This window comes from Bufo gargarizans, chromosome 3 (genome assembly GCF_014858855.1).
Source record: "Bufo gargarizans isolate SCDJY-AF-19 chromosome 3, ASM1485885v1, whole genome shotgun sequence".
Lineage (NCBI taxonomy): Eukaryota > Metazoa > Chordata > Amphibia > Anura > Bufonidae > Bufo > Bufo gargarizans.
In genome coordinates, this window is record NC_058082.1 from 283,952,876 (window position 1) to 283,968,595 (window position 15,720).

Consider the following 15,720-nt stretch of genomic DNA (forward strand, 5'->3'; position numbering starts at 1 on the left):
GATAGCACCAGTGCAAGAGAATGCTGGACATGTCTCTAGAATATCTGGCAGGGGTCCTCCATCAAAGCTGCCATGAGGCATCCTAAAAGAGATCGAGGCCACTGTGATGTCCAGAGATTCTGGCATTTGTATGCAACGCCTACCATAAAGACAAAAGCAGCAACAATGTACTCCCAAGAGCGTAAATGGAGAAAAGTAAGATGCACACAAATAAAGTAGGAGAAGTTACAAAGAAAATATGATGTTTAATCCATGATGTCAATCTCAACAGTATTTGCTTTGATGGTGAAAGCTTTTGCTTTAAGTGCTGTCACAAGAGCCCATAAGATACGCTGCAAGGAAGTCTCCCTGAAGTAAACTCCTGTGAGGAAGTCATTCTGGACATGAAAGACTTCTTTACAGCATATATTTTGAGGTTCTCTTCTAAAGTGTCATGTACCAATAAGTTAATGAAGGCTGACTTCCTGTACAGGTAACAATTACTTGACGCTCTTTGCAAAGTCCTCCCCCTTTTTAATAGACCCCTTCAGCTCTTCCATTGCTTGTGCCACCAGCTTCTCCTCAAAGGCAGACAGTTTCCCCAGGCCCAAGTTCTTCTCAATACCATTTTTCTATTGGAGAAAAGAGCAACATTAAATCCTGATTACATAATGCATTCTAGAGTACAGGTATAAAACCTTCAAGGGTACATGTTTAACCCCTTCAGGACACGGCCATTTTTCCCCTTAAGGACCAGGCCAAACATGTGTCACTTTATGTGGAAATAACTAGGGATGAAACATCCGAAGTAGAGTCGCATAAAACTTTGTTAAAATACTGTACGGAGCGCTCACTCCGTACAGTATTAGTGCATTTTCTCAGATGAGCCGAAGTTATTACTTTGTGAAGTCTCACAAGACTTCAGGTAATAACTTCAGAAATTACATTTCAACTGTTAAAAAACCTTTTACCGAACTCTCGTTCGGTTCCAAGGTAGATTTTGCAGATTACCCATTTTAATCCATGTTTTCCTGTAAGGCAGCAAGGGTTAATAGCAAAACAAAAAGCTCATTTTATTACCCCGATTCTGCAGTTTACAGAAACACCACATATGTGGTCGTAAACTGCTGTATTGGTGCACGGCAGTTGCAGAAAAAGCAACATATGGATTTTGGAGGGCAGATTTTACTGGGATAAATTTTAAAAATTGCCATGTTGCATTTGAAGCCCCCCTGATGCACCCCTACGGTGGTAAAAAAAAAAAAAAAAAAAAGCCGTTTCAGCTGTTTCTATGTCACTGCTTGTTATGGATGCGGCAATATCTATAAAAAAAAGTTAGTTTAAGAGAAAAGTAAATAAGTAAAATCACATGAACAGAAGGGGGCACCTTTTTACTGTAAAGTTTTATTTACCCCCCCCCCACCCCCCTCTAAAGGGACTTCTACATTAAAACAGAGATTAGACCCCAAAATGTTGTACAATACATGCTGCATTTTACTACATTGAAACTGTCAGTTTCACACTGACTGTCTGTAAGACCCAGCTTACATGCATGGCAGACCCCGTGGCCTTTGCCTCTGATCCTTTTATATGCCACGGTCAGCTTTTACGGCGATGCCAGTGGATACAGCGGGGCCCCTTGCACTGACCAGACACGCACAGCTCCGTTGCCCACCCGATCAACCTTAAGGTCCTTACATCAAGGTGTTAACAGTTTGGAGGCGTAAACATTTTTTTGTCAAATATTTTTCCTCCGTCTGGTGTACTATGACTTTTTCATCACTTATTCAATTTTAAGGTGTCAAAAAAACAAACCAAAAAACATTTGGGCATTTTTCCTTTGACAGTGTCCACCAGGCAGAATAAATACTTTCGCATTTTAATAGTTCTGGTATTAGCAGTTGGTATCAGCATGTCTGATATCTTTATTCTTTTTAGCCTTTTAGGGCGCTTGAATATGTGATCGCTTATGCCACAAATTGCAATACTGCACAAGGCTACAGACTGCCATGATCACCCCTCCTCCTCATGATTTTGCTGCAGGGGTGTAATCAAGGGTTCAGAGGTAGCCCCCTCCGACTTCTAATCACAGACCGTGCCTGATGGTATCAGCAAGACCTCAATGCGGACAGCACAGAAGATTTGTCCAGCAAGAGGCATTGCTTATGAAAAAAATATAAATATATAAATATATAAAAAAAAAGCACTGAATATTGACAAAGACTATATCATTAAGTGCCAAATCACCCATTGGTCACAAGCAGCCAAAAAGTGGCCAACTTCTAACATTGCCCACTGAATTCATCACATTAAATGAAAATGTGTGCAAGATACAGCTGTTAACATTCAATCTGGCATCCTAGCCAAGTCTTACATACCCCCAGCAGCAGAGGAGTTGAGAAATAGGTGCTCTCAGTTTCTTCAGATCTAACAAATGAGCATTCAATGACTCCTTCCTTCCCGTTCATGGCATCCAGCAGAGAAAAGACAAACCGTGCACCAGCATAGGCCATAGAAAGTGTTGCAGACCCTAAAGGGAGGAAGAACAGCAAGTATGTACAGTTGGCGGTCAAAGGTATAATGCTCCATCACCAGGGGCTAATGATACAACTGCACGGAGCAAGTGACCGCACATTCACTTAACCATATAATGAGCAAGCTAATACTTTCAAACACAAGCTCTGGTGGTACTGGATGTCATTAAAGAGACCCAGCAGGTGTAATAAAACTTATTTTAAGTCAATGCCCAATGGGATCTCCAAATGCAAAACATTCTGTAGACCACCATTTAGGGGTTCATGCATTTTCTTTCCTATGGGGCATTGCCTGTAATAGTCTCCATACACTGGGTCTCTTCAATGAGAACTAATTACCACTTCACCACCAAGCTGCATCTAAGGCATCTCCTCTATCAAACCTGTACCCTGCTTTTGGGGCAAAAACCCTAAAGCCACTGGGGACAGACAGGATTTTCTTTTTAAAAAAGTCACTTTCAATACCAGAAACCCCATTTTACACCATTTAACAGTCCTACAATTCAGAACAGTTAGAAATAAGAGTGGCGGACCAACATGCACACTACAGCTCTATTCAGACTGACTCTGGGACCTCCCTTTCTCGGGATAGGTGGGGAAATCAGCAGTTAGATCCTACGATCTGATGTTTATCATCAGGCTACTTGATCACAGCATTATGTAGGGGCTAGGAGAGAACTAGAAACATACCTTTTGTCGAACTAGGGTAGTGCAAATCTGATTTATTTTGCTAGGTCTTACTCCTGTAAATGCACAGGAGGTGGAGCTTCATTGTGACATGCTCTTGCCACCGAGCTGCTCCACAACCACTCCGAGTCAGATGCATCCAACCAGCAGATCACTACAGCTGTCACTCAAGAGGCTGTGAAGCCGCTCAATGCAGAGAGCACTTCACAATAAGGCTCCATCTTCTGGACACTTACAAGAGCAGAATATGGCAGATTAAAAGTTCATATTCATTCTACTTCTGTTAATAAAAGCTTCACAAAAAGGTATGTTCATACTGATCCCCACAGCCACTACTTAGTATTTTTATATAACATACATAAAAATAAATCAAGAATGCGGGATACCAGGTCAATCTACAGAACGAATACCATAGGAAATAGATACAGATAACAGGTTTACAAAACATGCCCTCAGATCTCAACTGACCTGATCCTGCTTTAGCTTTGACAACCTCTGTTCCTGCCTCTTGGATTCTGCCAGTAAGTGTTTCCAACTGGTCTAGTGGAAATTCTACCTTGGGTGTGCACTGTAATTATGTTAAAAAAAAATAATAATAATAAGGTTGTAAGAAATAGATGTACTCATTTCTTTCTTCATGATCACTTTGACTTCAATAAGTTCTTACAGATGACTAATAAAAAGGAACTGCCGTGTAGAGGACATGTATAAAGGAGTAATCCAGTTATAAATACTGATGACCTATCCCCAGGACAGGTCATAAATATCAGACCAGTGGTGTCCAACACTCAGGACGCCTACCGATCAGCTGTTAGAAGAGGCAGGGTACTCCGTGAGCGCCACAGCCTCCTCCTAGGCCATGTGAAGTCACCATACATCAGTCACATGGCGTAGTTGCAGCTTAGCCCCATTGAAGTGCTTAGCACTGTGCTTGGAAAGCTGCCGGGAGCCGGCTGCGCTCCCAGAGATAAGGCGAGTGTGGCAGCTCCCTGGAACAGCTTATTGGCAGGGGTGCATCTAATAATCTATCCTGAGGATAGGTCATCATGATCAATATCTGGATAATTCCTTTAAAGGAGTGATCACTAGATGCAGTAGTCATATGCCCATGCATTGTAATGTCATCACTGAACCAGCAAGTAGAGAGCAATGTGGGATTGGGCAGCGTCAACAAATCTGTGACAAAATTAGTGGGGGGAGGGGTGAAGTTTAAAGAGGACCTGTAACCTTTTCTTACATGTTTTTGTGAATACCTGCAGAAATTATGGAGCATCTATTCTTATGACCATGTTATGCCATTCCCTCTATTATTCCTGCTAGAAAACGATGGAGAGGTTACAGGTCCTCTTTAAAAGGGGTTATCTGGTAATATATATATTGATGACCTATCCTGTGGATCGGTGAGGGTCCAACAACCAGGACCCCCACCAATCAGCTGTTAGAAGGGCCAGATGCTCTGAGAGCAATGTGACGTCACTGTATATCGGTCACATGGCCTGGTTGCAGCGCAGCCCCATTGAAGTGAATGAGGCTGAACTGCAGCTAACAAGCATAGCCACTATACGATGTACAGCACTGCTTGGTGAGCCGACGGGAGCCAGTCGTGCTCACCAAAGCTCAAGTGAGCGTGGCGGCTCATTGGAACAGCTGATCAGCAGGGATCCCAGGATTTGGACCCCAGCTGATGTAATAATGACGCCAAATACTGTACAATGGGTAGTAAAAGGCAAAAAAAAAATTGAGACTTCATACAAACATACCTGAGAGATCAGTGGAATAATTGTTTTGCCAGCATGTCCACCAACCACAGGAACATTCACACGAGCTGGATCCAGTCCCTATAGATAAAACATGGCAACGATTTACACTAGAGAATGCATATAAAAAGGTGAGACAAATCTATTTTAGCCACATCGGCTGGTCATACTACATAGGGGACTGCACACAGTTTACATTTCATTTGCAATTGGGGCCTTTAGGGTCACCAGTTACATAAAGTAATACATTTCTTTACCTTTAGCTCTGCAACAAAGGTGTTGGCTCTTACAATGTCAAGAGTTGTAACACCAAAAATACGGTTAGGATTGTAAACACCATGCCTCTTAAAGATTTCTGATGTAATAGGAATTGTTGAGTTCACCTAAATACAGAGGAAAAAGGCAATCAGTAACGAAGACCTCAAGTGAGGGAAGAAGCGATTTAGATCCAAAACTAGTTAAAGGGCTATTCCCAACTCAGGCCTTTATAACGCATCTGCACAGCTACCTGCATTTCCTTTCACAGCAGTTCCAGAAACAGTTGAGTAAGTGCAACTCTCATGAAAAGGAATGCAATAAGTGTCTGAGATGGAGTACCCCCAATTTGGAGGGTGGGAGGTCCAGCAGGCAATTTGCTACCAACTGTTATTTCATACAAAGTTGAACTCACAGGATTTGAAATGATGCAGATCATGGCTTCAGGGCACGTTTTTGCACAAGCATCAGTGAGAGTAGCAACAATAGATGCATTTGTGTTGAAGAGATCATCACGGGTCATCCCTGGAACGATCAGAGCAGTCAGATTACATCACACATTATACTGGCAAGTGTAAAATGTACAGAGAGAAGCTCAGAGTAGAACCTACCAGGTTTTCTTGGGACTCCAGCAGGGATGACTACTACATCGGCATCTTTCAAGCTTTCAGGTAGCTGCTCTGCTCCAATGTATCCTGTAACATTGAGAGGGCATTTTAAGGTTGCCTATATTGCAATGAATTAACACAACACAGAAGAGCAGCAGGTGAACATGAACTATAGTAGTAGGAAATATCACCCCAATAATTACATTGTCACAATTAGGGATGAGAGAATAGACTTCGGATGAAACGTCTGAAGTCGATTCGCACAAAACTTCGGTCCAATACTGTATGGAGCGAGTGCTCTGTACAGTATTAGAATGTATTTGCTCACATCAGTCCAAGTTATTACTTCGGGAAGACTCGCGTGACTTTGTGTAATAACTTCATAGATTCATTTTTACAGTAAAAATAAAAAAAATAAACCTTTCCCAAACTCGGGTGCGGTTCCAAGATTTTAGACCAGCGGCAGCACCAAGCATCTCCTGGCTACCCAGTTTTACTAAAGGAGTCATTCCTTCAAACATTTTTTGCACATACATGGGAGGTGCTTCAATAGAGGGTTTACAGAAATAGTGCCACACCTGTTTAGCAGAGGTGTCTGGTACTGGAGCTCAATTCCAACACCATGAATGGAGCTGTACTACAGTATGACAATCTGTGGACAGCACTTGGCTGTTTCTTTCAGTAACACTGCATGTTTTTCTAATCATGTAGAAAGCCTTTAGGCCAGTCTCAGATGGACAGTATTTGTGTCCGACGATCAGGAGGTCTGTCCATGCCAAGAAAATCACAGCATTTTCTATACTTGGCACTTTTACATGCAATAAAAATAAAAACCTTAGTTGTTTGATCAGTGGTCAATCCACCAGCATCCAGGAAGCCACAATGGTGTCCCATCACACCTTGCTCATCTCCTATAGACACACCTCTTCAGAGATGTGTGAGCATGCACGTTCTCAGAATCACTGATCAGACACGTGTGGACTATCCATTTAACATCCCATAAATAAGCAAAGACAAGACACTTTCAACCGTAATTCAAAGAAACTTGGTAGTAGACATTTTTACATGGAACGGGTTAATCATGTTGTCAGGCATGTATGAATTCCTCAGACGTGTTACCTGTCACCTTTGCTCTGGTTTCAATATGGCTCAAGTCTGCAGCGACACCAGGAGTGTGGGCAATATCATAGAGGGCCAGTTTGCTTACTAGGGGACTGTTCTTCAGAAGGAGAGACAGAGGCTGTCCGATTCCACCAGACGCACCAAGCACGGTGACTCTAGCATTGCTCTGAAACACAACAATTGTGAAAGGTTACACATTATTAAACTCATAGCGCCATCATGTACCGAGTTATTAGAACTACTACTTTGTCACTCTTCTCAGACAGCCGTGACTCATTTCCAGGCCCAGACTGCGAGGATTATAACTTGCTGTAAAAGGGGAGAACAGGAAACAGCCACCTTTGGAACTCTGGCTGCTGTGAAACTACAACTCCCAACATGCACTTGACTGTTCTTACAACTTCCATAGAAGTGAAAGGAGGATTCTGGGAGCTGTAGTTTCAGAACAGCTGGAGAGCAGGAGGTAGCTGATCCCCAATGTAGAAAGTGAAAAATCAGGTATCATAATACATGACAGTCTCTTTCTGACAAAGCTAGAACCAGCGCTGTACCTCACATGGATCTAGAGATTTCCTCATTCGTTGCCTAAATTGTTCTGCTAGATTTCAAGCTGGTAGCTCGGGGGCGTGTGCTTTCTGCTGTAGCCCTTTCCCTGTAAGGGTGCACTTACACTAGGGTTGGGCGATATCAAAAACAATCCCACGAGAACGATATTAAGAAATTTATCACGATAACTACATATACCCATCCAACAAGGAGACGTACTCTCCATGGGACTCCTGACCTGTGTATCCCCCTGGGGTCTAGTACATATCACTCAGTAATATCAGTTTTTAACCATGTCCGTGGGTCCATGTTTTTAGCACAAGAGCATGCTGTATTTTGTCCGGCACACCCATTATAGGGTCCGTGAAAACCATGGTTGGAACACTGATGCCAACCGTGTTTCACAGATTATTAGGAAAGAGATGCTTTGAAAATTATTTTTCAGCTGTTTAGTGTAAGTGAAACACTGATGACAGACAGCAAAAAACAGACACGGACCAAACAAAAGGCATCACAGACCACCTTTTCACGGATTTAAGCACGGACATGTGAATGAGGCTTTATCCTATGGGCTAAAAATAGTCTATCCCTGCATTGTGTTCTGCTGCGGATTTTTTGCATAAGAATCTCTCCACTAAAATCAATGGGAAACGGATTCTGCAGTGGAAAACGCTGCTAATTTTTCTGCAGCATTTTCCACTGTAGAATTAGTTTCCCATAGAATTGAGAGATTCCGATACAGGAAATCCACACCCCAAAAAATCTGCAACTTTGTAGAAGTCCGCACCAGCAGATTTTATGGCAGAAAATTCCTCCACGTGTGAGTGCACCCTAAGGGTCCCTTCACACAAAAGTGTTCTGCGGATCCGCAAAATACGGACACTGGCAAAGTGCAGTCTGCAATTTGCGGACCGCACAACGCCAGCACTATAATAGAAAATGACTAATCGGACATGTTCTATTTTTTTTTTTTGCAGAAACGGTAGCACGGATGCGGAAAAGCGGATCCGCAAATGCAGACAGCACATACCGGCCCCATTGAAAATAAATGGGTCTGCACCCTTTCCGCAAAATTGCGGAACAGATGCAGACCCATTTTGCGGACGTGTGAATGGACCCCAACTGCCACAGCTTCTAACAGAAGATTAAACTGAGCATGTGTAACCACCTCAGGTGGACAAGAAATAGGGAAGAGAACAAACAGAAGGTGGCGCTATACAGATACACTTTACTGAATTGTTCAGTGGCTTGAGTACATGACTGACAGACTACTGAAATCAGCGTTTTTAGTTTTTTCTTTAAATAGGTGCAATACAGCTTCACTTCTCTTGAATTCATTTGGCCTGGGTATAATTGAGCACTTTAGGTGCCAATTAGGCCTCTTCAGGAGCCAGCGAGAAAGTCCAGCAGCCGAGCAAAGTTCTTCAATTATCAGGATGGCCTTTCCTCAGAAGGTACACACCCATGCCCCAGTGACCACCTGGTTGGCATAGGTCTGGTTGCTGCTACAGGTGCCCACACATTTTGCGGAAAGGGAATGCAGAATTACATTGTGCCTAATTGAATGGGAGTGGGTGGCCATGTCTGCGCCGTAACCTTCTTTCCCTTGCATCATGCATTACAATGTACCTGCACTATTTTATTACACCACCACATTGAATGGTGCTACGAGGGTATGAGCTCCAGCTCCGCATGACCTTCACTGCACCAGAAGACACTTCAGTCACCTACACATGTCAATCCATTTCACTCGTGATCAGCCTGGCAGACTGACCAGGGTGAAAATGACAGGATACAGCAGCCGACATCTCATGCAACTTCCTAAGGTCAGAAAGCAGCAGAGAAGTATTTCACATCTCAGCTTCTATTGAAAGGGGCCACACATTTGCATAAATCGATAGTACAAGCGACCACAAGAAACTTTTCAGTATGCTTTATCAGTGAGAAATGCTTAGTTCCTCTGTTTACAGCTATTTACCAGCCCTGCCCCCTCCCAGGTAATTCCTTTTCACTTCGTAAAATGCCTAAAAGGTGTCCATACATATTGGACTAAAGTTGATCAAGACAATTATTTCAATCAAAACAGTCACTGGTTGAATTTTAAACAAATAACTATTGTTTTAGCCAACTAATGATAGGCTATTATTGTCTGAAAAGTTGACCATGCTTAAAGGGAACCTGTCACCAGGATTTTGGGTATAGAGCTGAGGACATGGGTTGCTAGATGGCCGCTAGCACATCCGCAATACCCAGTCCCCATAGCTCTGTGTGCTTTTATTGTGTCAAAAAAACTATTTGATACATATGCAAATTAACCTGAGATGAGTCCTGTAGGTGAGATGAGTCAGGGACAGGACTCATCTCAGGTTAATTTGCATATGTATCAAATAGTTTTTTTGACACAATAAAAGCACACAGAGCTATGGGGACTGGGTATTGCGGATGTGCTAGCGGCCATCTAGCGACCCATGTCCTCAGCTCTATACACAAAATCCCGGTGACAGGTTCCCTTTAAAGAGGACCTTTCATCGGTCCAAACATTTTGAACTAAGTATCATGACATACAGCAGCGCCCAGGGATCTCACCGCACTTACTATGATCCCTGGGTGCCGCTCCGTTCTCCCGTTATGTCCTCCGGTATGTTCGGGGACTTGGTTATAGTAGGCGGAGTCTGCCCTTGTTCTGCTGGGCGTCTCCTTCTCCTAGGCTGTAGCGCTGGCCAATCGCAGCACAGAGCTCACAGCCTGGGAGGAAGAAAAAAAAAATAAAATAAAAAAAATCCCAGGCTGTGAGCTCTGCAATAGGCCAGCGCTACAGCCTGGGAGAAGGAGACGCCCAGGAGAACAAGGGCAGTCTCCTCCTACTATAACCAAGTCCCCAAACATACCGAAGGACATAGCGGGTCATAGTAAGTGCGGTGAGATCCCTCGGCGCCACTGTATGTCATGATACTTAGTTCACAATGTTTGGACCGATGATAGGTCCTGGTTAATATCTTCATAGTCAGACGAAAAGTATTTCCTTAAAAAAAAAAACTGTTTATGAAAGATCCTTCATCCATCTCCAGTTTCATTAAACATGTATGGCCAATCAACCACTGTTAACAGCCAATATGATTAAAATGTGTATGGTCGTGTCTGAAAAGATCATTCACCAGACATTTGTTTAAAGGCCTTCTCCAGGAATTAAGAAAATAAAAATACTTAAAATATTACTTTATAATAAATATATTCCCAAATACCTTACTTAAAATGGCTTGTTTTGTCTGGGGAGCAATTAGGAGAAATAAAATGGCTGCTGTCATATTAGTGCATAGAGAACCTGTCCTGGTCCTACAGGAGAACAAATTACTTCAGAACACTGAGGTAAAGAGCTGCCTCATCCTGCTCATCAGGAATAATGAGCAGCAGCACTTGTAGGTCTGTAGTAATGGAGACTGCATACATTACCAGTCTGTACTATCCCTCTCTGTATTTTGTGTCTCCTCATGAACTCCATTCCTACAGAGATTCAGCTGAAGATCATATTAAACTGTATTCAGGATCATAATCCCCGACACGTAGGAGAGGAGGATGAGGCAGCTCTTTAGCTCAATGTTGTAAAGTAACTTGTCCTGCTTTGTGATCAGGAGAGGTTTTGTGTGTACTAATACAGCGGCCATTTTGTTTCTCCTAATGACTGCTCCCCAGAAAAAATAAGCCATTATGTCAAATGAAAGGTATTTGGGAATATACGGTAAGTAATATTTAGGCATTCACATTTTCTTAATTCCCAGAGAATCCCTTTAACTGCCGTTCAACAACTTATCTAATGCCTGCTTTATTCCTGTCCAGATCTATGTAGGAAGATCATATTACTCATGTCCATGCAAGTCTATGGAGGGAAGGGGAGTGAGCAGCAGCAACTATCTAGGAAGGTTAGAGCTCAGCACAAGTGCTTCATCCACAAATGTCAAGGTCGATACTTTTCTGTAATGTCCTCCCAAAAAAAACCTAACCTTCTCTGGCTATGACTCTCTCCGCTGTGATTTGACTGCGCTACAGCAAGGGAGAAGGCGACGCACTTTGAGAAACCCTGGCGTCTCCTCCTCTCTGTTCCGATGCTATTAATTAGCATACCAGGCGGGAAAATTTTACAGGGGTACAGAGGGCGAACGGAGTGGCGCCCAGGAAAAATAGAAAGCGCTATTAGATCCCTGCTTTATGCCTTGCATAACGTGCTACTTATTTTATAATGCCTGGATCCATGATAGGAGTCTTCTCCTCGGGGTCCCCATCTGCCTCACAGTGATGCATTCAAACATTCTGCTACACTGCAGCAGTTACTGCATTAATGCCAAAGACCCTGCGGCAGACTTGGGAACTGCACTGCAAGCTGGCGGTCCAAAAAGGTGTTAAAAAATGTACATCTATATGTCATACACCGCCAGGCAGTAGGTGGTCTTTGGGTCCCTATATGTTGTCAAGGTGAACTGCTACAATTGTAGGCTGCTATATGGCAGCAGTGAAGTGGTTCACTGCTTTCTGTGCAGTCTCTTAATGGATCCTCCTGCGCATTTATGGTTCAGCGCAGGCACAGAGGAGAATCTGTCCAGGGGTGGCACAGAGTGAGGTGACATAGGTGAACTATGTCACCATCTTGCACCCTATGGACACAGCACCCAAGAACTGAAGCAGTTTACACATTTTACAAGTCAGCCGCCCTCATTAGGCGGTTAAATAATGTTCCTCAGTTATATTACTGTTATACACGTTTCTGGAAAAGCTGGAAACCAACGCCTCTAAGAATGCTAGATGACAATACCTGTGGCAAAACTGACAAAGTGCCCTTATTCTACACCAGAGGTGTGTAGAGTGAATCACAGAATAACTAGCCATTCAGGACTCGAGAAAAGCAGACAGAACCTCCAATAATGACATTTATATTGGTTGTCACACAGCTTTCCCAGAAACCAGAAGTCCATCCTAAGACTCCTAATGAAGGGTAATGGAGACTGGTATGGTCAGGACTCGGGCATGCTCCGTAGGGGACAACCATTTTCAGGGATACAGATTACACAGGTTGCTGTCAGCATCTCCCACGCATGATGTGTCAATAGAGATAAGCGGCTGCCAGGCAGGTTATATGGCAAGTGCGCATCGGCCTTAAAGGGTTTCTGTCATCAGAACAATGGTTATGTAGCTGACATGAGTGATGTGCTAATGTCAGCAGAGCACAACTGTATGACATATCTTTCTGCTGCCGCCATTCGCGCTAAATAATGACTTTTATAATAGGCTAATGAGCCTCTAGGTGCTAGTTACTACTAATGTCCTTTTGGGACTAATTACACCACTTTCACTGCACCTACCTACTTAACTAAGACTTAGCTTTTATTTCATATTATTAAATAATTATGGTGTAAATAACTAATGTTAAAATTCTCAGTGATCACTGGCCATTTGTCTATCCCTTTAGATTACCCTGTCAGGACCGACATCTGACTGGGTTTGACACACCCTTTCACTAACAGGCTGCGCGCTTGCCTGTATTAGTTGTTTATTGAGTGCAATTCATTTTATTTCTCTGTAATAGCCTAATGAACATCTGCCATAAAATTCAGAGCCTCACGCTGCCCCCCGACATGTTTCGCCGTATCACGGCGTCTTCAGGGGTTAGGGCAGAGTGCCCTAACCCCTGAAGACGCCGTGATACGGCGAAACATGTCGGGGGGCAGCGTGAGGCTCTGAATTTTATGGCAGATGTTCATTAGGCTATTACAGAGAAATAAAATGAATTGCACTCAATAAACAACTAATACAGGCAAGCGCGCAGCCTGTTAGTGAAAGTGTGTGTCAAACCCAGTCAGATGTCGGTCCTGACAGGGTAATCTAAAGGGATAGACAAATGGCCAGTGATCACTGAGAATTTTAACATTAGTTATTTACACCATAATTATTTAATAATATGAAATAAAAGCTAAGTCTTAGTTAAGTAGGTAGGTGCAGTGAAAGTGGTGTAATTAGTCCCAAAAGGACATTAGTAGTAAAAAGTGTTGATTAACACACCACATCCCTGCTCTTAAAGGGGAAGTACAGTTATTCTAGGTGCTAGTGGGGCGTTGCTGCAGCACCTAGAGGCTCTGTCCTCTCACTGTTTGGCACGCCCTTGTAAAGGCAATTGACATCCTCAGTCACCTCCGTGCCCCGCAAAGTCCATTTTAGTCACAGTGTGTGAAGGACGGCAGCAAGAGAGTCCTCCACTTACTGTACCTGAGCTGAATACTAAAATGGACAGCACATGCACAGGATTTGCTGGGCACGGAGGAGACCAAGGATGTCAACCGCCTTTACAAGGGCGTGCCAAACAGTGAGAGGACGGAGCCTCTAGGTGCTGCAGCAACGCCCCACTAGCACCTAGAGGCTCATTAGCCTATTATAAAAGTCATTATTTAGCGCGATCGGCGGCAGCAGGCAGATATAAGTCATACAGTTGTGTTCTGCTGACATTAGCGCATCACTAATGTCAGCCAGGTACATAACCATTGTTCTGACGACAGAAACCCTTTAAGGGATCCATTTACTGTAACACAGCCACCAAGATGATGTCACTGCACCTCTGTGAATGGATTATAAAGCTAAAGTCTCACTATCGCTATTAGGTGCAATTATTGTGCTCTGTTATCAGCCACTGCAGGCTGGGGAGAAGCTGGAGGGCTCTTCTAGCAGAAAAGTGCCATAGAGTGCAGAATACCCTGTCACAGAACGTCCCACATCTCTCTATGGATGGAGGACTGGCAGAACACGCCGCCCCTGCACCTGAATAGAGGGGGACTAATGCAGGGACTTGCAGAGGCACGCGCGCTCAATGTCAGCAGGGGCAGTAAAGGAATTAATACCCCCACCCCCCGCTACCTGTGCGCTGGTGGAGAGTCCCCGGATGAGGCCGGACGCAGCGGGTCTTGCGATACGAGAGAACATGGCGGTTACAGGAACGGACGCAAAGAGCAACCGGTGACTTCAACGACCTCCAGGAGCAGAGACAGCGCCACAGCGAAGGGGCGGAGCTACGGCGAACGTCTGACGTCAGGAACGGCCTTCCGGGCGGCCTATCGCAGATAAAGGCGGACGTGAAAGAGCGCGCATGCGCAGTGGTCTGCATAATGGCAGTCCTTAGACGTTATAGAGCTTTGACTTGTAGAAGGTTATAGTAGGCAGGGCGATGCACTGAACCCGAAGCCTTAATAAAACATTGTCAAGAGTCATGTGATGTGTCACTGTTACTCCTCCCCTAGCAACGGCCAGAGCGTTCCTAGCAACGAGACCTTAGCTAGTGTTGGGATGTGTTGTCGGATTGAGACTGGGAGTGGATTGGTGATCGTGTGTTATAGCCGATGATCGTAAGTATGTACGGCTAGAGAGGTGCATTCCGTATACATCCGTTTTCTTGCTGTAATTTTTGTTTTCTGTAGAATTTTGAGAAAATCCAACAGAAAAGGGAATTGTAGTAGGCTCCATCTAAAGAATTGCTCCCAGGGTAATATCCAGGGGCGTAGCTATAGGGGGTGCAGAGGTAGCAGTCGCTACTGGGCCCAAAGACCCTTGTGCCACATAAGACACTGGCATTATAGAAAGTGCATGCTGGTCAATTTACACCTCTGGCTGGAGGGAAGGAGTGAGGTCAAGAAATTGGCATGAGGGGGTGCCATTTCAATGTTTGCCTCTGGCAGCAGGAATGCTACATGCTCCCCTGCCCCTTGCCAACAAGTACTGAGGGAAGGGGGGGTCCAAGCTGAACTCTTGCACCAGGGCCCATGGGAGGCTGTACAACCCTGTACTGTATATCAAAAGGTAATCAGAGCAGCTCTCACCTGTCTGGACACTTCGTACAGACAGTACAGCGAATGTTACAGCCCTTACTCGTGCCATTAAATAGACATTACATCTACACTTATATAGCAAGGGGGGGGGGGAAGCCGCACCTGACCAATCATGACCACTTTGATTGGTCAGGTGCTGCTTTCTCCCCCCCCCCCCCCCCCCCCCTTGCTATATAAGTGTAGATGTAATGTCTGTTTAATGGTCATGAGTAAGGGCTGTAACTTTTCTGTTGCCTGAAACGCGTAGACCAACATTCGCTGTACCTGGATGTTTTTAAACTTTATATGAAATAAAGTGTCACTGGATTTTCGCATCAGAAACCTCTTTTTTTCCAACCCTGTACTGTAGCGCTGCAGCCTTTTCTTGTCCCAT

At 44.1% G+C, this 15,720-nt stretch overlaps 2 protein-coding genes across 3 annotated transcripts in view; one reads left to right on the top strand and one right to left on the bottom strand.

Annotated features, from left to right (window-relative positions):
- STYXL1 (serine/threonine/tyrosine interacting like 1) overlaps nt 1-15,720 on the top strand; it is a 101,190-nt gene that overhangs the window by 64,847 nt on the left and 20,623 nt on the right. Inside the window, exon 1 of one of the 2 annotated variants that reach the window (XM_044286103.1) lies at nt 14,699-14,867. The exons of the other annotated variant lie outside the window; for it this stretch is intronic. The gene's annotated coding sequence lies outside the window, so the exon portion shown is untranslated. Of the gene's footprint in view, nt 1-14,698; nt 14,868-15,720 lie in introns of those variants that run through there. 2 annotated transcript variants of the gene reach the window in all.
- MDH2 (malate dehydrogenase 2) lies at nt 226-14,545 on the bottom strand. The gene is made up of 9 exons (XM_044286101.1): nt 14,383-14,545; nt 6,940-7,108; nt 5,824-5,907; nt 5,628-5,737; nt 5,215-5,340; nt 4,961-5,038; nt 3,669-3,768; nt 2,358-2,509; nt 226-611 (listed from the first exon to the last, which is right to left on the bottom strand). Exons 1-9 carry the CDS (start codon nt 14,446-14,448, stop codon nt 480-482), a joined length of 1,017 nt encoding a protein of 338 aa, XP_044142036.1. The 5' UTR covers nt 14,449-14,545; the 3' UTR covers nt 226-479.